At 37.9% G+C, this 26,923-nt stretch overlaps 1 protein-coding gene across 2 annotated transcripts in view; it reads right to left on the bottom strand.

The window, feature by feature from the left end:
* Positions 1-4,027: 4,027 nt before the first annotated feature.
* LOC125232704 (RNA helicase Mov10l1-like) overlaps positions 4,028-26,923 on the bottom strand; it is a 41,088-nt gene continuing 18,192 nt past the window's right edge. For both annotated transcript variants that reach the window (XM_048138461.1, XM_048138462.1), the window contains exons 12-20: positions 16,297-16,444; positions 15,190-15,335; positions 14,264-14,398; positions 11,208-11,401; positions 8,210-8,364; positions 6,144-6,262; positions 5,655-5,766; positions 4,805-4,978; positions 4,028-4,560 (exon numbers count right to left, since the gene is read on the bottom strand). In XM_048138461.1, coding sequence (XP_047994418.1) covers positions 4,333-4,560; positions 4,805-4,978; positions 5,655-5,766; positions 6,144-6,262; positions 8,210-8,364; positions 11,208-11,401; positions 14,264-14,398; positions 15,190-15,335; positions 16,297-16,444 — 1,411 coding nt within the window. In that variant the 3' untranslated portion in view covers positions 4,028-4,332. The remainder of the gene's footprint in view (positions 4,561-4,804; positions 4,979-5,654; positions 5,767-6,143; positions 6,263-8,209; positions 8,365-11,207; positions 11,402-14,263; positions 14,399-15,189; positions 15,336-16,296; positions 16,445-26,923) is intronic.

Below are 26,923 nucleotides of genomic sequence, written 5' to 3'. Positions count from 1 at the left end.
AAAAAATTAAAAATTCTTCCGTTACCAACATTATACATTTATGAAACATGTCTTTTTGTGAAAACTCATATCAGTCAATATAAAATCATGAAATCTAACCCTAGGTCAACTTCTAAATTCCATGGACTCAATATCAGTTATCCAGTCCACAACTCAGTTCATTTTGAAAAATCGATTCTTTTCATGTCTGTCAAAATCTTTAACCACTTGCCAAATGATTTAAAATCCATAGATTGTCAAGGTTTCAAAACCAAATTATTTAAGTGGTGTTTACAAAAAATGTTCTATTCAGTTGGTGAACACTTTGTATCCACTAATATGTAATATTTTTTTTTTATTATTATTATTGTATCCTATTGTAATTACTTTTTTTGACATTATGAAAATTCTATATGAGCCACTTTTCTGTATGCATGACATTTACCTATCATTATTATGTTCTTTACAATTTTTATTTTCTTATTATGTATTTCAAATCTGACATTGCGATATCTACTTTCATTTTTAATTGGTTTAATGACATGCATATCGAGAGTCAAGAGTATTGTACGCCAAATTCTGGCAGATTGTGATGTTACAAAATACTAACCCTATCATCATTTATAACCACTCACATTCGAACAATAAATTGAATTGAATTGAATTGAATTGAATTAAGCGACTGTCAAAAATTTTACTTCTAAGGAAATAAAAAAATTAAAGTTTATATGTGGTGCAAGATTAATTTTAAGCTATGAATTTTATTTACACTGCGTAAGTACATGTGTATTTTATTATAAATATAACTTTTACCAGACGCGACAAAGTTGGCAAAAAACGACTCTAACTTACCTCATAAATTTCCTCAAGCCTGATTTTGATATATATGATACGCAGGGACCTGTAACTAGACCGTTTGTAAGCAGCCAGACCAATCGGATGGACCCAACCATCCGCCAGACCGACTTAAAGTTTCGATATGAGCATTAGTAGAATTGAAATATTCCGGGTCTATAAAAGCTAAAAACTTGAATTTTCTACATTAAGCTACGTGTATATTGTATACTTGACGTAATAAGCGACTTTCAAAAATTTTACTTCTAAGGAAATAAAAATATGAAAGTTTATATGTGGTGCAAGATTAATTTTAAGCTATGAATTTTATTTACACTGCGTAAGTACATGTGTATTTTATTATAAATATAACTTTTACCAGACGCGACAAAGTTGGCAAAAAACGACTCTAACTTACCTCATTTTCTCAAGCCTGATTTTGGTATATGATACGCAGGGACCTGTAACCAGACCGTTTGTAAGCAGCCAGACCGATTTAAAGTTTCGATATGAGCATTAGTAGAATTGAAATATTCCGGGTCTATAAAAGCTAAAAACTTGAATTTTCTACATTAAGCTACGTGTATATACTTGACGTAATAAGCGACTTTCAAAAATTTATTTTAATTTTTTTATTTCCTTAGAAGTAAAATTTTTGAAAGTCGCTTATTACGTCAAGTATACAATATACACGTAGCTTAATGTATAAAATTCAAGTTTTTAGCTTTTATAGACCCGGAATATTTCAATTCTACTAATGCTCATATCGAAACTTTAAGTCGGTCTGGCGGATGGTTGGGTCCATCCGATTGGTCTGGCTGCTTACAAACGGTCTAGTTACAGGTCCCTGCGTATCATATATCAAAATCAGGCTTGAGAAAATGAGGTAAGTTAGAGTCGTTTTTTGCCAACTTTGTCGCGCCTGGTAAAAGTTATGGCCGGCGGAAACGGTCTGGCATTGATGATAACCAATTCCTAACAACGTGCTCTAACACATATATAAAAATCAGCCTTGAGAATTTAAGGAAAGTAAGCACTTTTTTTTTTCACCTTCATCACTTGATAGCAAAAAATTGGCCGATGGGCCGAACTAGAAAATATGCACACATTAACCGCCGATATGAACTCTACATTGTCCCAAAGTTTCATCCTTGAGAATTTGAGGAAGGTCTGGCGGGCCTGGGCTCTGGGTCTATTAAGAAATTTTCGTCATGTCATGTCTATTGTGTTTCTTTGTTTATGTGAAATAAAATTTATAAGGTATGCCCGCCCATTACGATGTTGAGGAACTTGAGGACGTTTTATAACGCCCAGTATGTTGATTTATTGAAAATACAGTATCTATTATGCTGCTGAATATAGTACAATCTAACTGAAATTTTATGCTGAGTAAAACAAAAGAACGGAAACGAGAGTTATGAAAAAAATATTTATTAAAAAATAAGCAAACATTTATTTTTATGGCAACACTAAAAGACGTGGTAATGGGGAAATACTTCCCTGTTTAGAAAAATACCTTATATTTCTTAAAAATACTTATACCTAGGTACATATAATATAAGAGTCATATGTACGGTGGAGTACAAAAAAATCTTAAGCCCGCTCCAGACTATGCGCACGAATCACGGCACGACGCTGCGAACGCGAGTGTGGATTCGATACGCAGAAAGTTCCACACTCTCGTTCGCGGCGTCGCGCCGTGATTCGCGCACATACTTTGGAGCGGGCTTTTACAAGCCAACATGCCAAAAATATATTTCCACGTCTCTATAAGTATGACAAATGACAATAAGGTCGTGTATACTATATTTGGAATGATGGTTTGTAAGAGAGCGCGCACACGAGCAACTTTTGGCGGAGACTTTTTTGTCGCTCACATCATCGGTCTATGGGCTAGTATGAAAGTGCGCACACGAAGCGACGCAACTTTCCATACAAAAACTTTGTTGCCCGCGGGCGCGCACCCTAAAGGTGCTTGTGAACTCGACTGTTCATACTAGTACTTTTATGTACTGTACTGGTAGGTACATATTATATATCCTTACATAACATTTTATTGATCTTGATTCTTAAACATAAACCTACCAACAGTTTGTACTAGATACCATAAATATACCTAGTAATTAAACCTTGTTAGGTGGGTTAATTTCTTAAAAAATATATTTGTCATTAGAATTCCTTATTAATAATCAACATGATGACCATGAAAACATCTGTGAAACAAGTATCCGTTTGTAGCTTTCCTTCAAAGGAACCCTCCTTCATCAGAATTTCTGTCAGAATTTCACATCGAAATTATATCCTTCAAATAAATGGAAAGTCACATTTTGTGATCGTCAGAATGGCGGGTGTACATCAACAAATCCTGGTGCGGTATACTTCAGGAGTTAGTGCTAGAAATGTGCCAAATGTGCACCAAAATTCAAGCAATGTGCTCTTTAAACTCCAGAGATATTTAAGAAAGTAATGATACTCGCCATTCTGACGTCAGGTCGGCGGGTGCACTTCCAGTTCTAGCTAATGACTACCTACTCAAGGGTGAAAGTACTGCCTAAGGTTAGTGCTCGCAATGTGCTTCCACATGTATGAAGCACAAACTAATTCAGAGAGCCGTTCAAGAGTAATATGGAATTGAATAAAAAAACCTATAAACGCCTGCTGAAATAAAATAGCAATACGCGCTTTACACAAAAAATGATCTATTTTATTTCAGCAGGTGTTTATAGATATATTTATTCAATTCCATATTATTTGTGCCGTTTGTATATCCGACGTCTTTATAGAGAGAGTACGTCGTAGACGTCGCATCGGACCGATAGATGGCGCCATCGTTCGTTGTAAGTCGCTCCGGCGTCACACCGCCGCGATGTTGGTAGTCCCGTTTTCCCCACCTGCAACATAAGGCTCCTCGCGCCCCGACCCGCCACCAGCCACCCTCATTGTTTCGTCGAACGCCGAAGTGACCGGTTGTCGCGTATTCCGTTCGAACATTTTTACAGCATGGTGTCTCGAAATTAATCTTTTAGTTTCTATTTCCTTGTTACTTCTGGTCAAACCAGAGTTATTCGTGTTTTTATTTAAAAAGTGGCTTATAACATTTCGGAATTATGAAATTTTTCAATTTCATCCGTCAATTATTTCTTCCCTTTCCATATTAGAATTCCATATTACTGAAATAGCATGTCACGTCAAATAAAAATAGCGTGTCAGGACATTACGAATATTAGTGTCCAATTTAATAATGTAGTATAATAAAATGTAAAACTAAGCGCAAAAGGGGTCGTAACTAAGTCATTAACCTAAACCCGCTTTCACACCAAACATTACATTCACACCCTCATATTTACCAGCGCGTTCGTCAGCCTAAGAATCTAGGCTAAATATGTGGTCTATAGCCCGAGTCTCATCATGATTCTACATGGATACACCTTACATTACTAGTTGTATAAATTGAACATGGCTAACACTACTGTAGGTACACAAAAGGAGTTTTATCTATTAGTTAACCTAAAGCCTCTTTCACACCCTCATATTCTCCAGCGCCCTCGTCAGCCTCAGGATCTGGGCTATCTGGTCTACAGCCTCAGTCTCAGCTGCCTCAGATTCTCCAAAGTCGAGCCCGCAGTAGGTGCCGAGCTCACGGCACTTGGCGATGTAGCGCCGCCATTTGCTGTCCTTCTGGAGGCAGGCGGGGTTGCCGATGACTATCAGTTTGGCTTTGGCGCGGGTTAGGGCCACGTTGAAGCGCTGGAAGAGTAATTACAATATTATTGTAGATAGAGTTATAAGTTTGACGTATCTGTCCAGAGCCGTCTGTGTATGTTTCTGTATGTGGCATCGTAGATCCCGAACGGATGAACCGATTTAGTCGGAAGTGTTCTTAATAATGTTTGATGGAAATCGGTCCACTATGGCGAGGGATTTTCAAAATTTAAATTTTGTATTATTTGCAGCAAATGTCACGCGAAAGAAATTATACAAAATGCCTTACCTTTGCGTCCACAAGAAAGCCTAGTCGGAACTTGGCATCGTGTGCTAGCAGCTCGCATTTAGCTCGAACAGTGGACACGATGATGATGCGCTTCTCCTTGCCTTGGAAACCCTCTACAGTGCCCACTTCGATGTTGAGCTCGCGTTCTTTCAGCCACTGCTTCATTTTGTACACCTACGACAATAAAATTAAATTGTCATCAAGAAATTTGTGTCGCTTAACTTCAAAACTGGGTAAATCCGTTCTGCTGTAAGATTGATTATCTTTCAGATCATATTATATTTTTTATATATTCAACCTTAAAGCAGAATGGATTTACCCAGGTTTGAAGTTAAGCGACACATTTGAAGGTTTGACGACCGGTCTAGCTCAGTTGGTAGTGACCCTGCCTGCTGAGCCGTGGTCCCAGGTTCGAATCCCGGTAAGGGCATTTATTTGTGTGATGAGCACAGATATTTGTTCCTGAGTCATGGATGTTTTCTATGTATATAAGTATGTATTTATCTATTTAAGTATGTATATCGTCGCTTAGCACCCATAGTACAAGCTTTGCTTAGTTTGGGGCTAAGTTGATCTGTGTAAGGTGTCCCCCAATATTTATTTATTTTATTTTTAAATCAGACCCCTAAGTCATTTGTCTGACTCTATGCAATTCATACTAGTTTTATGGCCTGTGGTTGACAGGAACTACTTATAGAGCAGGGTATGGATAATAAACACATGTATTTGTGTCATTTATTAGGGCACATTGATAGGTAATGCAACAATGCAAATAAAAAAGATGGTGAAAATACAGGTGTGTGTCTACTGCCACCGTCATCCGAATATTAAAGAAACACTCGTAGGGTACCTGTCTTATGTAAGGTGTGACGACGCCTATGTCCGCCTCAGCCACGCGGTGCACCTCTAGCAGTTTCGTAATATGGTTCTGTACCACTTCTAGCTCCGAGTCGTTGTAGAAGCTATAACAGAATTGACATAATATAAAATATCTTTTGCTCAAGTTAGTCAAGTTCAGACTGTAGATTGTGGCACAGAGTTTAGCACAGAAGCTCCGTATACAATTGATCGAAACTATAAAGACGTGAGTGACCTTAAAGTGACCCAGTGGCATCAGGGGGTTACCATGACGTGCTAAAGCCGTTCAGTTTAGGTTGAGAGAGAGGGACAGAGCTATGTAACTTCTATAGCTTTGTCCCTTTCTCTCAACCTAAACTGAACGGCTTTAGTACGTCATGGTAACCCCCCTGATCGTCAGTGTCAGAGGCCAAGATCCACTACGGGTCACGGAGCCAGTGCAATAAGTATAAAGCGAGCGTAGAGCGAGACGGTATCGTACCTGGGCGACTTCCCGATCCTCTGCTCCTGGGACGGTACGCCGTAGAAGACGATGGCACGACTGGTCGGCCTCTCTCCCAGGATATCCACACTGCTGATGTAGTCCACAGGCGCCATGGCCTGAGAAATATACGGGTTTTTTAGAAAAATAAGCGTTTCGTATCTCTCTCTCCCTAACTCCCTATCGCTCTTCTGCAGTGGCGTGACAGAGCCAGACTGCGATCCGATCGCCACGTAGCGCCAACGATAGTCACTGCGCGTGCGCATAAGAGATAGTCTAATAAGAAAAGTAATAAAGATTTTACCTCTGAGTAGAAAAATCAGGTGGCTATTGCTTTCGTAAAATCTAGTGACTACGCCAATACTTGAAGTTCCTAATAGAATCCCAGACACCTACACCCAGGGACTATGCTAGAGAGATGATGGTGGATGGTGAATTGGTGATCCTATTTCTGTACTTATTCAAGCTCTTCGGGATTACATCGCCTACCTCAAGTTGTCCATGGTAGAACAGCTCGTCAGGGATGCTGAGGATGATGTAGTTGGGGTCCCGGCGCTCGTCGCTGTAGAGAGCGCAGTCCCGTTTCAGTCGCTCCTTGAGGGACCACCTACCTCCAGTTGTCGCTCCTTGAGGGACCAACCTCCAGTTGTCCATGGTAGAACAGCTCGTCAGGAATGCTGAGGATGTCTCGGTGAGACCTGAAGTTCTTCTTCAGCATCATGATGTAGTTGGGGTCCCGGCGCTCGTCGCTGTAGAGAGCGCAGTCCCGTTTCAGTCGCTCCATGAGGGACCACCTACCTCCAGTTGTCCATGGTAGAACAGCTCGTCAGGAATGCTGAGGATGTCTCGGTGAGACCTGAAGTTCTTCTTCAGCATCATGATGTAGTTTTGGTCCCGGCTCTCGTCGCTGTAGAGAGTGCAGTCCCGTTTCAGTCGCTCCATGAGGGACCACCTACCTCCAGTTGTCCATGGTAGAACAGCTCGTCAGGAATGCTGAGGATGTCTCGGTGAGACCTGAAGTTCCTCTTCAGCATCATGATGTAGTTGGGGTCCCGGCGCTCGTCGCTGTAGAGAGCGCAGTCCCGTTTCAGTCGCTCCATGAGGGACCACCTACCTCCAGTTGTCCATGGTAGAACAGCACGTCAGGAATGCTGAGGATGTCTCGGTGAGACCTGAAGTTCTTCTTCAGCATCATGATGTAGTTTTGGTCCCGGCTCTCGTCGCTGTAGAGAGTGCAGTCCCGTTTCAGTCGCTCCATGAGGGACCACCTACCTCCAGTTGTCCATGGTAGAACAGCTCGTCAGGAATGCTGAGGATGTCTCGGTGAAACCTGAAGTTCTTCTTCAGCATCATGATGTAGTTTTGGTCCCGGCTCTCGTCGCTGTAGAGAGTGCAGTCCCGTTTCAGTCGCTCCATGAGGGACCACCGGTAGGTATCCAGTTGTCCATGGTAGAACAGCTCGTCAGGAATGCTGAGGATGTCTCGGTGAGACCTGAAGTTCTTCTTCAGCATCATGATGTAGTTGGGGTCCCGGCTCTCGTCGCTGTAGAGAGTGCAGTCCCGTTTCAGTCGCTCCATGAGGGACCACCTACCTCCAGTTGTCCATGGTAGAACAGCTCGTCAGGAATGCTGAGGATGTCTCGGTGAGACCTGAAGTTCTTCTTCAGCATCATGATGTAGTTGGGGTCCCGGCGCTCGTCGCTGTAGAGAGCGCAGTCCCGTTTCAGTCGCTCCATGAGGGACCACCTACCTCCAGTTGTCCATGGTAGAACAGCTCGTCAGGAATGCTGAGGATGTCTCGGTGAGACCTGAAGTTCTTCTTCAGCATCATGATGTAGTTGGGGTCCCGGCGCTCGTCGCTGTAGAGAGCGCAGTCCCGTTTCAGTCGCTCCATGAGGGACCACCTACCTCCAGTTGTCCATGGTAGAACAGCTCGTCAGGAATGCTGAGGATGTCTCGGTGAGACCTGAAGTTCTTCTTCAGCATCATGATGTAGTTGGGGTCCCGGCGCTCGTCGCTGTAGAGAGCGCAGTCCCGTTTCAGTCGCTCCATGAGGGACCACCTACCTCCAGTTGTCCATGGTAGAACAGCTCGTCAGGAATGCTGAGGATGTCTCGGTGAGACCTGAAGTTCTTCTTCAGCATCATGATGTAGTTGGGGTCCCGGCGCTCGTCGCTGTAGAGAGCGCAGTCCCGTTTCAAACGCTCCATGAGGGATACACCTATATTCATATTCTTATTGAATTGAAAAACGAGCAAGTGAAAGGATTCTATAGTTGAACCACGAGCGAAGCGAGTTTTTTAACATACGAGAAGTAAAATACATTTGCACTAGGGTGCGCAAACCGGTTAACCGGTTAACCGAAAAACCGGTTAACCGAGACTTTTTGGCCTCTGTTAAAAACCGGTTTTTATAGTCTCTAACCGGTTAATAACCGAAACCGTATTTATTTCTCAAAATTTGGAAAATTAGGCATTAAAAGGTTCAAAAATACGTATTTATTTAATGTTTTGTAATAATAAAGATTTATTCATTACTTTTCATTGACAACATTATTATCTGTAATGATTTTATTTTAAAAATTAGTCCCGAGTCTACTCAATTATACATTTTATACAATACAGTAGAGTCCGGTTAGTATATTACGACTCCGCATAGACCTAACGTCCAACCTCTTACAACGACATAAGCACAGGTATTTATTTGGATGTACTTTCATACTATCACATACGAAAACCAAATAAATACCTGTGCTTATGTCGTTGTAAGAGGTTGGACGTTAGGTCTATGCGGAGTCGTAATATACTAACCGGACTCTACTGTATTGTATAAAATGTATAATTGAGTAGAGTAGAATGTGTCGTAAAAAGCGGCTGGTCGTTAAAATCGGAGTCGTAATAAACGGATGTACTTTCATACTATCACATACGAAAACCGTTTATTACGACTCCGATTTTAACGACCAGCCGCTTTTTACGACACATTTTACACAGAATCCGTCCGTCAAGTCCGGTTGCAACGACGAGCGACAACGTTTTTAGATTTACTAGTAAATTGAGGAAACAAAGCTACTTCCACCCGAGCACGGCCCCCTGTCTTGCCTACAACAAGTAGCAAGATTTTGAAGTATTGCTTTTAAAATTTTAACAATTTGTTCGCCTCGGGTCTAATCTTATAAGCTAAATAGAACCCAATTTGCATTTTTCGATTGCGTATAAACTAGCTTTACTTACAAATGATGAGCAAGCACGCATACTAAAAAGGACTTTTTTAACTAAACAAGTCACAATAAAATAAGGTATTAATACTATGATAATAATACTCTGTAAATAAACCTATTGATTGAAATGTTTTAGTAATAGAGATGTAGATATTACTTTTAATTAAAAGAAATGAAATTCGTTTTGTACGACATCCGGTTAGTACGACACGACGTAATATCAGCGGTCCCTTGAGCGCTGTTGTAACCGGAGTCTACCGTATATTTCAAACTATATTTTTTAAAAGAAAGGCAAAATGGAGATCTTGGTTTTCTTACATCAATTGCTTGTATTACTAGGGGCTCTGGGAGCTGTAGACATGCCTAGAAAACGCAAAACTGACGAATCACATTCAAACCACACAAGCCTATTTTAGCAATATCCGCATTTACCAAATTTCCAAAAACTGGAATTAACTGGATAAAAATGATCTTCATCGTGCAAGTAATAGAGTCTGGCTAATGAAAGTTGAGCCCGAAAAAACGTGGCAATTTCAAAAAAATTGAAGCTGGCAACACATTGATAACATGATTTCTTTTTTATTAATTCTAATTAATTTACAGCACTTACTTTACTAATTTTTATGGTGTTATTCATTATTATTTATAGATTTCGCTGTTAACTTTTACCGAAATTCGTTAAAGTGACAGTCACACTGACAGATGACAATCGATGATATGACATCCAGAGTTGCTGTTTTAAAAAAATACTGGGTTCAACTTTCATTAGCCAGACTCTACCTGCTACGATATCATCAACATCAGAATTCTTAAAGGTAATTGTAATTATTGCGTAGTACGGCCATTTACTAAAAATCCTCAAAACCGGTTAATAACCGGTTAACCGGTTAACCGGTTTTGAAGGAAAAGTCTCGGTTATTAACCGGTTTTTTAAGTTAACCGGTTTTTGCATACCCTAATTTGCACCCGAGTGTAACACAAAACTTTTCCCCTAACTAAAGCGAGGAAAGTACAACGCAAAAAGCGCGTTTATCACTGCTTCCAATAGTTCCACAGGTGGTAAATCATCGTCATCACTAGATTCACTCGCTTTTATATTCAAGGTATAATTACTTTGTCCACTAGTGGATAAAATGCGTTTTTACCCGCTGGTATTGAAGGACAAAACACGTGTTTCCGAGCTAGTGAGGGGAAAAGTTAATTAACAATGGTCGGCGCGGGCACAGTGTAATAAAGAGTACTATCGTACAGTATGGCCACTCCTGCTCCCCGCTGAAAGTGCCGCCCACCCCCTCTCGGTTACCTCACAGTTACCGCCTGTCAAAGACGCGAACAGTCGACCTGTCATATTTCACTCATACAAGCATAGTACGCGTTCACCTACACGAGCTTAGACTGTGTGCTAGGAACGCGCCTCTTTCATATATTTGATCGCCAGTGTCCGAGGTCTGGCGCGGGTAAGCTGTTTTTATACAAATTTGACGTCAGATATGTCAAATTGTGTCAAATTAGTAGGAAAACAGCTCACCCGCGCCGACCTCTGGTTATTAAACGTTCTATGAGTAACTGACAGAGAAACTGAGTAAGTATTCCTCAAAAAGTTATTCGATGACTACTTGAATTATTCACACAGTCGTAGGATGAGACTGGCTGGTTCTCTGGTCGGTATAAGTGCGTTTTCACATCATCCGATCTGATATCGAATGTCGGAAGAATTTCAAAGGCAAAAATCAAAGGTGGTGGCTTGAATGTATGGGATATTGGTCCTCCATCCGATATCGGATCAGATAATGTGAAAACGCACTAAGTCGACCACACACATACAAAATACAACACTCGCTCACCTAGTCCCAGTTTGCTAGCTTCCTTTGATATTACAACGGGTCCCAGTTGCAGTGGGTCTCCAGCTAAGATCAGAGCTCCGCCAGGCTTCAGGAGGCCACAGAGTGGGATCAGGCTGGCTGGCTCACTGGCTTGTGCTGCTTCGTCGATGAACACGTGAGTGGTCATGCGTTCCTTGTTCTTCTGCTTCAGCTCCCTTTAATGTGAGTAAAGATAAAATATGGTGAGACAGTTTCATAAATAAATAAATATTGAGGACACCTTACACAGATCAACTTAGCCCCAAACTAAGCAAAGCTTGTACTATGGCTGCTAAGCGACGATATACATACTTAAATAGATAAATACATTCTTATATATGTCGTAGCGTGAGGCAGCTCCGACACCAATTCGCAATGAATATTGTTATTTTTGTATTAACGCGGGTAGTCGAATGTAAACAAACCATTTTAGTATCAATCGCAGATAATGTCGCGATACATGACAGTTGTTATTGATTCTATTTTGATTATTGGTAAAAGGCTTTTGGAACGTCAAGTGGTTTTAACTTGGGTGTTTTCGGCACGAGGTGGCAATATTGTTGAGATTTAAAACGTCAACTGATTACTTGGAAATTAACGTCACTTTGACGGTAAACGGAAATGTGACCTGACCGCTCTGAGCGGGGATGGTGGGGATTCATCATGCTATAAAAAGGTTGTCAGATTCTTGATCTGCCCATTTTGCGTTTTGCCCATTTGCCCCATTGATTCATTTGGTCATTCTTGATTGAACCGCGCTAGAAAAAGGTCGTAGATTCTTGATCAGACCGTTGTAGCTTACGGACGTTGACCACGCTCGTGCCAAATTCGCCTCGTTCCTGAAGGCTTATACCTGAAGGATTATTTCGATGGCTTATTGAATCTTATCGTTCTTTAACCGTTAAACTAAGTAAATGTTCTATCTCAAGTGTTATTGTGATTAATAAGAAGTTTACTTTTGTAATAACCAAGATATTGTAAAATGACTTGAAAAGAATTGTCCCGCGAGTTTCTTGCCGGTTCTTCTCGGGCTAGTGGTGTAGGATTTGGAACCGGTGTAGCTTATTTGAAAATAAAGTCTTAACCGTTTTCATATTGTTTCTTATTTCTGAGCAATCCGTCTTTATTAGAGTAATCCTTATTGATTTTTGGCACTGAGTAATAAATAGAGGTTAGGTTAGGAATGGTCATTGTGGTCCAGAGTATATTTCATGAAATGGTAGCATGCGAGTGTAGCTGTGAGGTAAGCAATACACGAAGAACCACTCCACGCGCCCATGCCGCTCATCCTTTGGCCATCCATCCCGAACGGGCGCCGCCGCCAGCCGGCGGGCCTCCGTCATATACATAGAAAACATCCATGACTCAGGAACAAATATCTGTGCTCATCACACAAATAAATGCCCTTACCGGGATTCGAACCCAGGACCGCGGCTTAGCAGGCAGGGTCACTACCGACTGAGCCAGACCGGTCGTCATGTTTATATTACGTTATGAACGACATGATGAAGATTTATGCACTGGTTTAGGATTCCAGTTTCAAAAGCGGTGAATCTAACGATGTCGAGTTGAGATGAGTCACGATGGATTTTTGTGCAATTATTTACACAATGTGCCCACAAATAAATTACGATAGAAGCAGGGGCCTTACCATGATCTCTTAACGCGATTCAGTTTAGGACCTAAACTGAACTGCGTCGCTATTTCCTACCACGACGTTGTTATTGCGATCAAATTTCGACCGAGCGAGCGATAAGCGTCCCAGCCGTTTCATTCACTCATCTCAAGTGTATTTCGTACCATGACATGCCACTTGAGCCTAAACTGAATCGCAGGAATGTCAAATTTAGCGATTCATAAAAAGTTACTCACTTACCGCATTATTCTGAATCGCTTTGCTGTAACACTAGCGATACTAAATAGTTTTGTGTTTTTTATAAGGAGTAGGAGATGGAAAATATAACTAAAGCTAGTTTCATCACCTGATTAATTTATTATTTTGGTTTTTCGATCCTTACCGATTCGATAATAGAATATAAAGTTTTATGATTTTGTTTAGTAATATTTACGGACCAACTATTCCAACTAACTACACGTTTTTATATTTTTAGAGTGCCCTATGATCTCGCAACTTTCGCAAAAACGCAAATCAAAAAGAGCGAGAAAAAGTCTGATCCTTTTTTAGTCGATATGCAAGGAGTCATGTTAACACTTGCGACAAACTATGCCTAGAACTAGGATGGCTAAGGAATCAACTAGGTCTAGCATAACTTAGCGATATACATTAAATTTAGACACGAGTGAGCTACCTACAAATACTAATGACTTACGTATTTGTTAAAATATCATCCAAACACTGCGAGTTCTATAGCCGAGCACAGCACTTCAAATACATAAATAAAAACTTTATTATTAATTACCTACTAGTCAAGGGCGCGATGTTCTAAACATAAGCTTTAACGAACTGTCATTATATATATTTTTATCATTTATTTATAGTTTTGTTCAAAAAGATACGATATTTTACACAAAATCATTGTAATTATTGTGAATTTTACATTTAAATATTTTAAATGTTTCTTTTTCCAGTTTTAGGAATAAAATAAAATTAAAAATTAGTAATCGTTCCTGGTTTTCGAACGATCAAACGTCACAAGGGGAAAACGAGATAGATTTATACGATTCCTATAGAGTCATCCTTTTCTTGTCAAAACGATTCAGTTGCGGACCAGAGACAATATCGGTCTTTCATTCACTTGTACGCGGTTCAGTTTCGACTCTGAACATTGGAGGTCATGGTAGCAAATTGAGACGCTCAGTTTAGGCACCTAAACTGAACTGCTCTGCGTTTGAATCGTTTTTAAAAAGATCGTGGTAAGGCTGCAGAGCAGGATCTCCGACACTTGGCAAACATGGCGGCATGGTGGTGGTGACGATGGTGTACGTCATAAACTTGGCGATGGTCACCCTGGTCCAGGACTGACGACTAGTGCCGCTAGAGTATAGGTCAAGAATCGCTGGTACAGTTTGATACTGACTTGGCAAACTTGGCGGCGTGCACGAGCGTAGTGATGACGATGCTGTACGAGATGAACTTGGCGATGGTCACCCTGGTCCAGGACTCGCGACAGACGCCATTGGAGTAGGGGCCAAGGATTTCTGGCATCGTTTCCCTGAAAATGATTTTCTTTTTAATTAATGTGCTTTAAAACTGGATACGTATTGTTCAGATTGCTGAAGATGAGTTTCTTGTGAAAAAAAAAACACTTAGTTTTTAACCCTCGACGCAAAAACGACGAGGTGATATAAGTTTAACATGTCTGTCTGTCTGTATGTGTGTCTGTCTGTGGCATCGTAGCTCCCGAACGGATGAACCGATTTAGAATCAGCTTTTTTTGTTTGAAAGCTGAATTAGTCGGGAGCGTTCTTAGCCATGTTTCATGAAAATCAGGCCACTATGTCGGGGGGGTTTTTCAAAATTTTGATTTTGTGGTTAGGTTATTATCATGCAGAAACGTCTGCGATCGATACTAAATAAAAAAAATAGTAAAAAGTTCAGGTGCGTTCCATAAAACCGGAATACAGTAGACGGGTGGTCCAGCCAGGTAGAAGCTTCCGACACTTCGTTCTGATTGATTACTGATTTCGTAGCGACTACCCTCTATTGTCAAGCAACTATACTGTTAGTGGATGAGAAGTCAAGATGGCGACGGGGCCGGAATCGGAAGAGCGTCGGTCTAAGCGTTGTTTTCCATTTAATGTGGAAATAAATTAATTATTCAAGACTAGTGTGTTTACTGTTATTAGTAGTATACTAACCAGCCTTGCCTCATCATCCGATACGTGGAGATGGTCGAAAAGCTTCTGGATAGCTGAAGGATCTTTGAGGTAATTGCACAAAAGATCCCGATGGGTCAAAGTGTATCTGTAAGGGTCCTAGCAGATTTAAGATAAGTATACTAACCAGACCCTGAACTCGGAGTTGGCACGCAGCAGGAACTGCTCCCCGGGGAACTTGTCGGCGTACTGGATGAGCAGGGTGGCCACGTGATCCGCCGCCATGTTCGAGTGTGTGCACACTAGTATGCGGTTCGACCGGGACTTGGCCAGCTAAAACAAATAATACATTTTTCATCACACTTGCTCGTAAACTTCAAACCGCCTCTCGTTCGTAATTAAGAGGAGGTAGGGCATAGCGAATGATATTCCGCTTTGTGTGGTAGGGCACAGCACAGCGGATATCGTCTCGCTCGAATCTAGAGCAGAGCCCAACTGGGGTAGTACCTCCGCCTTACAGAAGACCACAGCCAAATAGCACTAGACCCTACTCATAGTGTTGTGTTCCTGTCGGTGAGTAAGGCTGCCAGAGCTCAACGGGGGTGCGGTGTGCTGATGACGGGAGGACTTACGGAACTAACTTGTTCCGTTTATTGTCCTTTGAGTCGTCGGCAACCCGAACCCTCCTTGGAGCTTGTGCACTCCTTTTTGCTGTGTACTTAACACAGCAAAAGGGAATGTACAAGTTTCTAATGGGGTGGCAACGCGCATGTGACACTGTTTGAGTTGCAGGCGTCCATAGGTTACGGTGACCGCTTTACATCAGGCGGGCCGTATACTTGTTTGCCACCGACGTAGTATAAAAAAAAAAAAAAAATCCTTCACTTTCCGCCCTTCTATTCTAATCGTGCTGTCTTTTTAGCAAACTTCAGGATTCGGGTGCGTGAATTTTTTACAAAAAATACACGGAAACTGTAGAAACACAAACTATTCTAGCAGTTCTAATCATCTTTGGACCTACCTTATTTTAAATCATAGATTGATAATTTATTGACAATAAACAAAGTAATAAACATGCGTTCAAAAGACGATGTATGCTGTTGAGGGACCGAGGTCCAAATAGAAACTATGTAATTGATTCAACTGTAGACTATGTAAAGTCACACCTGCAGATTGGCCCGTGCAGCAAATAAGGGGCAGTGCCACTGCTCCCAGCAACAATGTGCTCCACCACTGCATGTGGCTCCGAGTGTGGGTTATAGAAGCTGTTCCACACTAGTAAATCAATTCTCACCTGCAGTATGGCTTCAACGATGGTGACCGTCTTGCCGGTGCCAGGCGGCCCGTGCAGTAAATAAGGGGCGGTGCCACTGCTCCCAGCCACGATGTGTTCCACCACTGCGTGTTGCTCCGCGTTGTTGGCTATCAACGGGTTGTAGAAGCTGAAACACGTCATATACGTCAGTATGAAGCGGCCATGTCCATACTTCGTATAGTGTGAATTTTCTGAGATGAACTTTTCGCTTTAGCCGTAATCTGTTAAACAAAGGCCTTTGTTTCTATTATTCACGGCGGCTAGCTCCCGTTTAAACGGCACGTGCTATAGTCTCAGTGTAGTTAAATAGCAACTATCATGATAGTAATAAGGTTCAAATCCATAAAAAGACCTTTCGGAGATAACACGTTTTGTCATCTTCAAAAAAAGTTACCTGCATACTGCAAACAGTTTAATAAATTTGAACCTTATTGCTATCATGATAGTTGCTTTTTAACTACATTGAGACTTTAGCACGTGCTGTGGAAATGGGAGCTAGCCGCCGGTAATAATAGAAACAAAGGCTTTTGTTTAACAGATTACGGCTAAAGCGAAAAATTCATCTCAGAAAATTCATACTATACTTACTTCGCTTACGTTACATTAGGTTCTGAAGTGACTGTGAAGTGACAAAGTGTTTTATAATCAGTAATCGGACTCTTAGCGTAATTTCTAACAACATGAGGTTGATTATTCCGAGAAAGTCATACAAACGCCCAACTGTCCGATCTCTGCTTATAATACCTGACGCCCGCGAGTCCACGCTTGAAGCCGGGCTTGGTGTGTGGACTCACAGTAGTAGGGTACCCCCGATACGGACCCGGGTCTGGGGCCTGCTCCCAGGACCCCACCACCGCCCATCCATGGCCTTACTGAACCTAAAAAAAAAAAAAAAAAAAAAAAAAAAAAAAAAAAAAAAAAAAAAAAAAAAAAAAAAAAAAACTAATAGCCCCCCATTTAGATTCATTGCGCTGGGTCTCGACGCTCTCAGAAGCCTCCTTCTAGTATTTACAGAATACGTTCTTTACACAATACACCTTGTGCACGACGGTCACAAAAGGATTACCGACCCTTTCTATTGTTCGATCTGGACTCGGCGCTAGACCATTGTTACCCTACCCAGCTACCTGGCAGTGTCATGCACACCTTTTCCTTGTGTGTCATACTGATAGGTATTTTATAATTATTTTTAGTATAACTTTGTGATCATATGGATTGCGATTCTAACCTAACCTAACCTAATTAAAATACCTAACTTTTCCATTCGTAACCTAACCAAATTTAATTAAAACCTACTCTTAGTTAACCTAAGTAGTCTAGACTTACCTTTATGAAACCTAACTGAGTTTCACCTACTTTTACTTTTATTTCTATAAATGTAGGTATTTATGAAATGTATTATAATTACGTTTTAACTTAAGAACTTCTGAGTTACATTTAAGTTTATCCAAATACCTAAACTTAACGATCCTATCTAGCGTATCTTTCTTTTTCTCGAATATTTATGATATCTTATACCTATTTCTATCATACATCTCTTTGTTGTATTACCAAATTTGTACATATGATTAATAAGTCAATTTTTTGATTACGTCTTAATAAAAGTTAATTTCCCATCTTATCAAACTTTTTTTTTTACATATATTTCAATGTTTTGTATCTGAATAAACCTCGGTAATTTTGTGAAGTTGCGTTTTTGCTTTATTTATTGTACCTTCTTTGAATAATTTACTTACCTATGTCTATTATTATTTTTTATGACTTGTGTATTGTTTAAGAGAATGCATACTTTCAATAAACTTGTTAAGACGTGAGAAACTGAGAACCGGTTAAAACATGTTTAAGGCTAATTCTATGTGAATAAAAATGTCTTTTGTGCATTTTTAAAGATAACATATATTTATTGTTTCCGTTTATTTGAATAATTCGGGTTTTGGGTAAAGAGATCCTTCGACGAACATGTCAAGGCATGATACTTTGTATTCATATTTAACAAAGAGCATTAACTGGTGTAAACATGTTTTAGACTAACGCACCGGTAATTCTTGTGACTTGAATTTTTTATTATAACAACTTAGTTGCTTTATTATAGATGTTTATTGTATTGTAAAATGACAAAAAGTTTATTGTTTGCGTTCAGGTATAAGATGAACTGGTTGAAACAAGATTTATGGTACGTTCCCCTGCTCTCTACCATATTACGAGTATAAAAGCCAAAGAGAGTCGAGGCTGAATAAGTATTCCTGTAGAGGCAGCCTTCTGTACCAGAGCTCCTTGTATCTAGTGTGGTATATAGAGAAGTGGTGTGCGTTCAAAAGTGAAGTGTTTATAGACAGATCCAACAATGGACGTGAGTATGTTTTTAATTACTGTATCCTAGATAGAGCTTGTGTGTACTGTGTTTATTTATTTCTCTTCTGTTGTTTGTATTTAATCCACAATATTGTAAACAGTGTATTAATTATTGTTTTATATTGTTTCAGTTCTCTGAAAATACATTCAAGAACTATTACTACCCTGAAAATAAAGATGAATCAAGCGATGAAGAAGGTACAGCTGGTTTCAAAGTAAAACAGATCCTCGCAAAGAAACGTTCAGGAAATGATATCGATAGCTTTTTCGAACGTCCTAAAAAGCAGAGTAAGATCCTGAAACGGTCTTCGATTGTAAGCAAAAGTTCGGAGGACGGTGTTGCAAACTTATCATCGGGGCAAGACGACGGAGCATATGCATCCCATTTTATTAAAATTGAGATTTATGATGCACAAAAAATTAAAAAAATACCACCCATGGAACAATGGAAGCACGCGGACATCAGATTAAAATATTTTGCGTTGGAAGATGATGCAGAACTACAAAGTACGCGAAATATTATATATAACATTACAAAACAATTAGCTTCTAAGGATAGTTGTGTGAAATATTTTATAGACAATAAGAAACCGTGATATTTATAATTGTTAATGATAGTAGTAATCTTAAGTTATAGTGTTTAGGTATTCTTATCTTTCCTTATAGTAACTTGAATTCATTTTCCTTGTAAGAGATTCTTTTAAAATGTTTTGTAATTTCCGTATGTCATAAAACAATAAAAATGTTAAGAAATAAATAATATAATAGCTTGAGAAATTCGAAAAGTAACATTTTTAAATTGTATACAAAAGTATTAAGAGATAACAATAGCTTTTGTTATCTTTCCTAGTTACGAGTTAAGTAGCTCCATTTTTCTTTGTAAAAGATTATTTTGTATTATACCCAATTACAACACGTTATAATTAGGTGAATCCCTGGTGTTATCTTTCCTGTTAATGAGTAAAGACCATTTCGCTGTAAAAGATTATCTTGCATTGTATCGCAATACAACACGTTTTAATTTTGATAATTTTTATATGGAAAGGTTGTTGTCCCCACTTTTAAAAATATATACCCTTATACCTGTTCTTAACTATTTAAGTGAAAGACCTTCTTGTACGATACCTCATTTCATAATGGACTCTCTGAGCTGTGATGTCTATGACCCTGAACTTATGAGACTCTGTGAAGAAATAGAAGAAGATGAAGAACTATGTGAGGCTGCCCAACTTGTCAGTCAACTTCATCGAGAGGCGTAAGTACTAATTTTATTGAAAATATTCTTGTCTGTACATGTTTATAACATCGTATCAATACCTGTCTAACTAAAAGTTGTGCACGCGACTTGTTTTAACTTGAATTTATTGTTAGAGTGGGGACGTTTCCTTATATAAACGGTTTACCCATCAATGTCGTCATTCAGTGTTTTGATACCGTGATTTTTCTTTGACTTTTGTATCATTCTTTTAAACAAATAGAAAACATGGTTTATTCATCCTTTCTGATTGATCTCACTTTGCCATGTGATGATATTGAAGAATTGAACAAAGAATTTATTTTGAAGCATTTTCATAGAAATATTAGGTTGTGGTATATGGCAAATAAATTACCTTACACCTTACTGGAAGATTCGGATATTATACCGTATTATACACCATGTGATGGTCACATTCAAAAATCTAAAGGAAATAATCAATCGATAGATGCAATTGATGGAGTTTTGATAATGCAGGCTTATTGTAGACAGTGTCGAAATGATTTAAGTTAGTATCAATCAGTCAACCATTTTTATTATTATTTAACATTAAGATGTTTATGTTTATTATTTTTTGTTATAGATCTTCTCAAATAGGACGTGGTATTAAGAGGACCGCTGCAGTTTTGGATGTGGAAAAAGTCGTAACAAAGAAACCTCGCCACACCCCAGCACCTTCTGAACCTGTAGCATCGACCTCATCCGCTGCACCAGCACCTGCCCCTGTAGCATCGAGCTCATCCGCTGCACCAGCACCTGCCCCTGTAGCATCGAGCTCATCCGCTGCACCAGCACCTGCCCCTGTAGCATCGACCTCATCCGCACCAGCACCTAATATTACTGTGAGTACAAATAATAATGATGAAATCAAATGTTCTGTGTGCAATAAGTTTGTTTCTAAAAGATATTACCAAAACCATTTGAGGAGTAATATTCACAAAAATAATGTTTTAAAGGCAGATCTTGAATGTGATAACGTAAAGTTAATAGAAAACGCTTTTAAGAATAGGGTGGCTACCTACAGAGTTCTATTCGAGGAAAATATTCATCAACCATATGTTCCCGAGGTGATTTTACAAGATAACAAACGTAAGGTCTTCGCTTTATTAGATCGTTCCCTCGCTAATCATTTTGCGTTAAAAGTTAACTTTATCCTTAATGCAGATTTCACTCAAGAGTGTAAACATATAAATAACACTTTTATAAATAAATCATAAATCATAAATCATAAATCAATCATTTATTCGTGATAAACAACATACAACACAGTCATATAAAACAATAAAAGCACATTCAAAGGTTAAAAGAAAAAATAATAATTAAAAACGAAGAAAAATATAACACATATAATTGTTTACCACGAAATGGTCCCGCCTCAGCGTAATGCTAACCACAGGGTCAGCGCTGATCTTCCGGCGAGACCATTTGTGTGCCACGGACGCATAAACGTGCAACACGGCCTTAACAGCCTTTTGATTTTCAATTAAGTAACAATATAATTGATTCTGGTAGTAACAAAGATGATATATTCGAGATAGTGGTTCAAGATATATTAACTAAATTATCTAACTTTCAGAGAAAAGATAGTGGGTGGAGTTTAGTTAAATTCAACTACCTGGATGTTAATGTAAATAAATTTAATCCGTTGTGTGGATCATCTTTTATTGAACTGCCTCGGGATATTAAGAACAAAAATGCGGTTATCAATGTTAAAAATAGAGATCATGAATGTTTTAAGTGGGCTATTTTGTCAGGTTTATATCCACCCGCGAATCATCGTGCAAATGAAACTAATTCTTATAAAGAACATAAAAATAAATTAAATTTTAAAAATTTACCTTTCCCACTTAAGATTGGGGATATCCACAAATTTGAAAATATGAATGATATAAGTATAAATGTTTTTGGACTTGAATTTAATTCACAAAGTAAAAAGCATGATGTAGTAGGACCGTTACACTTAACAAAATGTAGAAAACAAAAGCACTTGAACTTATTATACATAACGAAAGACAGACAGGGTCATTATTGCTTTATTAAAAACTTATCTAGGTTAGTATCCAAACAATTGTCGAATACACAGCACGCCGCACATATTTGTGATGGTTGTTTATGTAATTTCACATCTCGCGACCATTTAACAAATCATCAAAAAAACGATTGTTTTCATGTGTGTACGCATTTACCTTCCGAACAGAAAACAATTAAAAACTGGTTTAATGAAATCGTCCCCTCTAATCAAATCACATTTGATAACTACGAGCGTAAACTGCGGGTGCCTTTTGTTATTTATGCTGATTTTGAGGCTTTTCTAAACCCAATCGAAACACAGTCAGATAATTCTACTACAACTGGAAAACCAATTGAAACACAATCATCTAAATCTATGCCATCTTCAACGACAAATATACAAAAACATGAGGTATATAGTTTTGGTTACTATATTAAGTGTTCGTATGATGATAAGTTGTCAGTGTATAGAACATATAAAGGTAAAGATTGCACACAGGTATTTATGAAGTACATGGAAAAAGACTTAAAGGATATTTGCAGGAAAAATACTTTTGTAAAAACTCCGTTGCCTTTAACCAATGCCAATAATGTACACATTGCTCAGAGTACTGCATGTTACGTTTGTAATAGACCTTTAAATGATGATTCTGTTATTTCCTACAATGATCATACTGGAGTGTATGAGGGAGTAGCACATAAATTTTGTTCTGAAAAATACAGAGCCCCTAATTTTGTACCGGTATTTTTCCATAATTTGAGTAATTATGACAGTCACTTTATTGTGCATGGACTTGGTTTGGCTGAAGGTAACATTGAATTGATTCCAGAAAACAAAGAGAAATATATTTCGTTTTCTAAGTGCTTGCGAATAAATAATCGCACACTCAAATTAAGATTTCTCGACTCACTAAAATTTATGTCTAGTAGTCTAGACAAACTAGCAAAAAACTTGTTACCTGAACAGTTTCATGAATTAAAATTAAATTTTCCTCGCGCGGAGGATTTCAAACGACTACTACGGAAAGGTGTATATCCGTACGAATACATGACGTCATATGATTGTTTAAAATTAACTTGTCTTCCCTCCATAGACAAATTCTTTAGTTCTTTGTCTGATAGTCACATTTCAGAAAACGATTATAATCACGCAAAAGACGTTTGGTCCCATTTTCAATGCAAAAACATGGGTGATTATTCCGATTTATACCTAAAAACAGATGTTCTCTTACTAGCTGATATATTTGAAAATTTTAGAAACCTTTGCATCGATACGTATGGTTTAGATCCAGCTCATTATTACACTGCACCGGGGTTAAGTTGGGATGCAATGTTAAGGAGTACAAAAATAAAACTTGAATTACTAACTGATATTGACAAAGTGGCCTTCATAGCGAAAAATATTCGGGGGGGTATATCGCAGTGTAGTAATAGACATGCGAAAGCAAATAACAAGTTTTTAGAAGATTATAATGAAAATATCCCTTCGTCATTTCTTATGTACTTTGATGCGAATAACCTTTATGGGTGGGCTATGTCACAATGTCTTCCTACCGGTAAATTTGAATGGGTTAATGTAGATACAGACTTCAATATATCTGATGACGCTGATTATGGTTACATTTTGGAAGTTGATTTGGAATACCCTAATGAATTGCATGACTCTCATTCAGATTTACCATTCTGCCCTGAAAATGTTTGTTTGGGTAATACAAAAGAAAAAAATTAATTCCTAATTTAAATAAAAAAATAAATTATGTTATTCATTATAGGAATCTAAAGCAGTGTTTGAAAAATGGTTTGAAGTTAAGTAAGATTCATCGCATTCTTAAATTTCAACAATCTAAGTGGTTAAAAAGTTACATAGATTTGAACACCCACATGCGATCGCGGGCATCATCTGATTTCGAAAAAGACTTCTTTAAATTAATGAATAACTCAGTGTTTGGTAAAACTATGGAGAATGTGGCAAAGCGTGTAAATGTTAAATTAGTTAACAACTGGGAAAAACGGGGAAAATCACTGGGAGTACAGTCTTTGATAGCAAAACCTGAGTTCCACAGTTTATCTATATTCTCTGAAAATTTAGCAGCCGTTCAGTTAAAAAAAACTCAAATCTTTTATAATAAACCAATTTATTTAGGATTTTGTATATTAGATATATCGAAAACATTAATGTACGACTTTCATTACGACTACATGAAAACCAAATACCCAGAGAATCTTAAGCTTCTTTATACTGATACTGATAGCTTAGTATACCAAATTTTTACAGAAAACTATTATGCAGATATAAAATCAGATCTTAATTCATATTTTGATACATCTGACTATCCCCCTAACAATAAATATAATTTCCCGTTAATAAATAAAAAAGATTAGGATTTTTCAAAGATGAAAACAACGGTAGGATTTTCAAAGAATTTGTAGGTTTGCGATCTAAAATGTATGCTCTAGATATTGCAAAATATGATGAGAATGACAACAACCCAAACAAATATGGTATTCTATCAAAAGCCAAAGGGGTCAATGTATGTGTCACAAAAAAGTTTACTCTGGATAATTACAAGACGTGTTTATTTGATAAAAGTGTGCAACGTGCTCAAATGCTGAGATTTAAATCTTTAAAACATGTGATTTATACTCAAAAAATAAATAAAATATCACTATCCCATGATGACACAAAACGGTATTTGATTGAAAACTCCTATGATACTCTTGCATGGGGACATTATAAAATACCACAATAGTTTTAATATTATAACGTATAGATTTACAGAACATTTGATTTCAAATTATTGTTTGTACACTGTATTTTCAAGATATTAATTGTATATATGTGAATGTCATGTCATGTTTGTTTATTTTATTATCTTTTATAAGAATGCATGTTAAAAATGTAAGTTGCTTTAAATGTATATGTATTTGTAAATTTCAAAATTGGAAAAAAAAAAAAAGAGTATTGATGAGTTTCTTACGGTGCTTCTTCTCATCAATAATTTTTTTTGAAGCACTGGTAGCGTACTCGATTAAAAAAAAAAAGTTTAAACATAAGATAAAAAATAAATGTTTTTTTTCTGCAATTTGTTTTTTTTTTTTTTTTTTTTTTTTCTTTAGTCAATTCTACCTAGAATGTTTAAATAGTTACTGTTTTTATGAATAGCATCATTCTAACTCCACTCGTTTTCATATCAACACTGAAAATTAATAATGATTCATTTTTGTCATCCTTTCACTACCATTGTTGCAGGGCCCAGTGGGTGTGGTAAAACACAATTTGTTTCAAATTTTTTGAATAATACTAAAGAGATATGTAGTATAGAGTTTGATGAAATTATTTGGTGTTACGATGAAATGCAACCTCTCTATAATCTAGAAAATGTAAATTATAGTCAAGGAATACCAGATTTCTCGATTTTCGATGGAAAAAACCTAAACTTCTAATAATAGATGATTTGATGAGAGAATCGGATGGACGAATAGTTGATATTTTTACTAAAGGTAGCCATCATAGAAATTTAAGTGTTTTTTATATAACACAAAACATATTTCATCAAGGAAGAGGTCAACGTGATATTTCACTAAACACAAGCTACATTGTGTTTTTTAAGAACCCCAGAGATAAAACCCAAATACGACACTTGTCACGACAAGTTTATCCTGAAAACTCAAAATTCGTAGATGAAGCCTACAAAGATGCTACAAAGGATGCTCACGGTTACCTTATGATTGATTTGAAACAAAATACAAATGACATATGTCGTTTTAAAACTAATATATTTCCTTTTGACGGACATTGTATAGTGTATGTACCCAAAAAAGGATTTAAATATGATAAAAATCAACAAATTTTAGTCAGTTCTACATGATGCATGCAAGAGTAAACACATATAAACATTTATTAGAAGCATTGCACTTGCTTAAACCCAAATATCGTACTGCATTACTTAAATCTTGTGATGATGAAGAGATCAACATTATATGCGAGTGCATTTATAACGTTCTGAATGGGAAAATTCCTTTAGAAAAAAAGGAAAAAACAAAGTTAAAAAAGTACAAAGACATATTAAGGAAATTAGTTTCAAAAGGTAAACATAAATTAAGAAAAACTGTTATAATTCAAAAAGGAGGTGCCTTTTTACCTATTATTTTAGGGGCAGTTCTAAGTGCCTTAGTTAACTCTTTATCATAAATAAACAAAATGGAAAACACGAAAAAAATGTTATTAGTTGAATCGGACTTTATTGAAAAGTTAAAACGCAATGAGAACCCTCCTGAAAATTCCTCGTCTCGGCTAGATGAAGAGATGCAAAAAATTCTCAAAAGTAAAATGAACGATCGTGAAAAATGGATGCTTTATTCTCAAGCATTGCAGCGGTTTCTACATTTTATTGAAACAGATCGAAAACCGTTTAAGATACCTATAGTAATGGAGGGTTTCGATCAATTCAACAAAGAAAGTAATGATATCATAAATTCAAAGATACCCAAAAAGGAGGAGACAGAATATAAGGAATCAGCGAAAGGTGATGTAACTGAGATAGCTGCACCATCTTTGTTTAACACGACACCTGGTGAAATAAATCAAGAATCAATGCCGATCAGTCCATCAAAAATAATAGAGATATTACCTAAATCTTATGAAAAAAAAGCTAGAACGCTATTAGATTACATTGTTTTAAGTAAACCTAAAATTTGGTGGAAGCAGACTGGTGAAGTTGTTATAAACAACCAGACTATTCAAAATAGCAATATTACTGATTTGGTGAGCGACACGGTTAGATGTCTTAAACGTCCTAAACCAATTGGCTGGGAAGTGTTTGCTTTACTTTTAAAAGATATCAAAGTTCCTAAGTCATGCATAGGTAATCCTACAAATTTAGCATTTATTAATGACACTCCTTTGATTGAGTCCTTTACCCCCTCTACTTCTATAAGAACACGAGCCTCGTTAGATAAAGAAAACAACACATCTACTCCTCTTACTAC

Source organism: Leguminivora glycinivorella, chromosome 13, assembly GCF_023078275.1.
Source record: "Leguminivora glycinivorella isolate SPB_JAAS2020 chromosome 13, LegGlyc_1.1, whole genome shotgun sequence".
NCBI lineage: Eukaryota > Metazoa > Arthropoda > Insecta > Lepidoptera > Tortricidae > Leguminivora > Leguminivora glycinivorella.
This window is presented reverse-complemented; position numbering and strand designations above follow the sequence as displayed.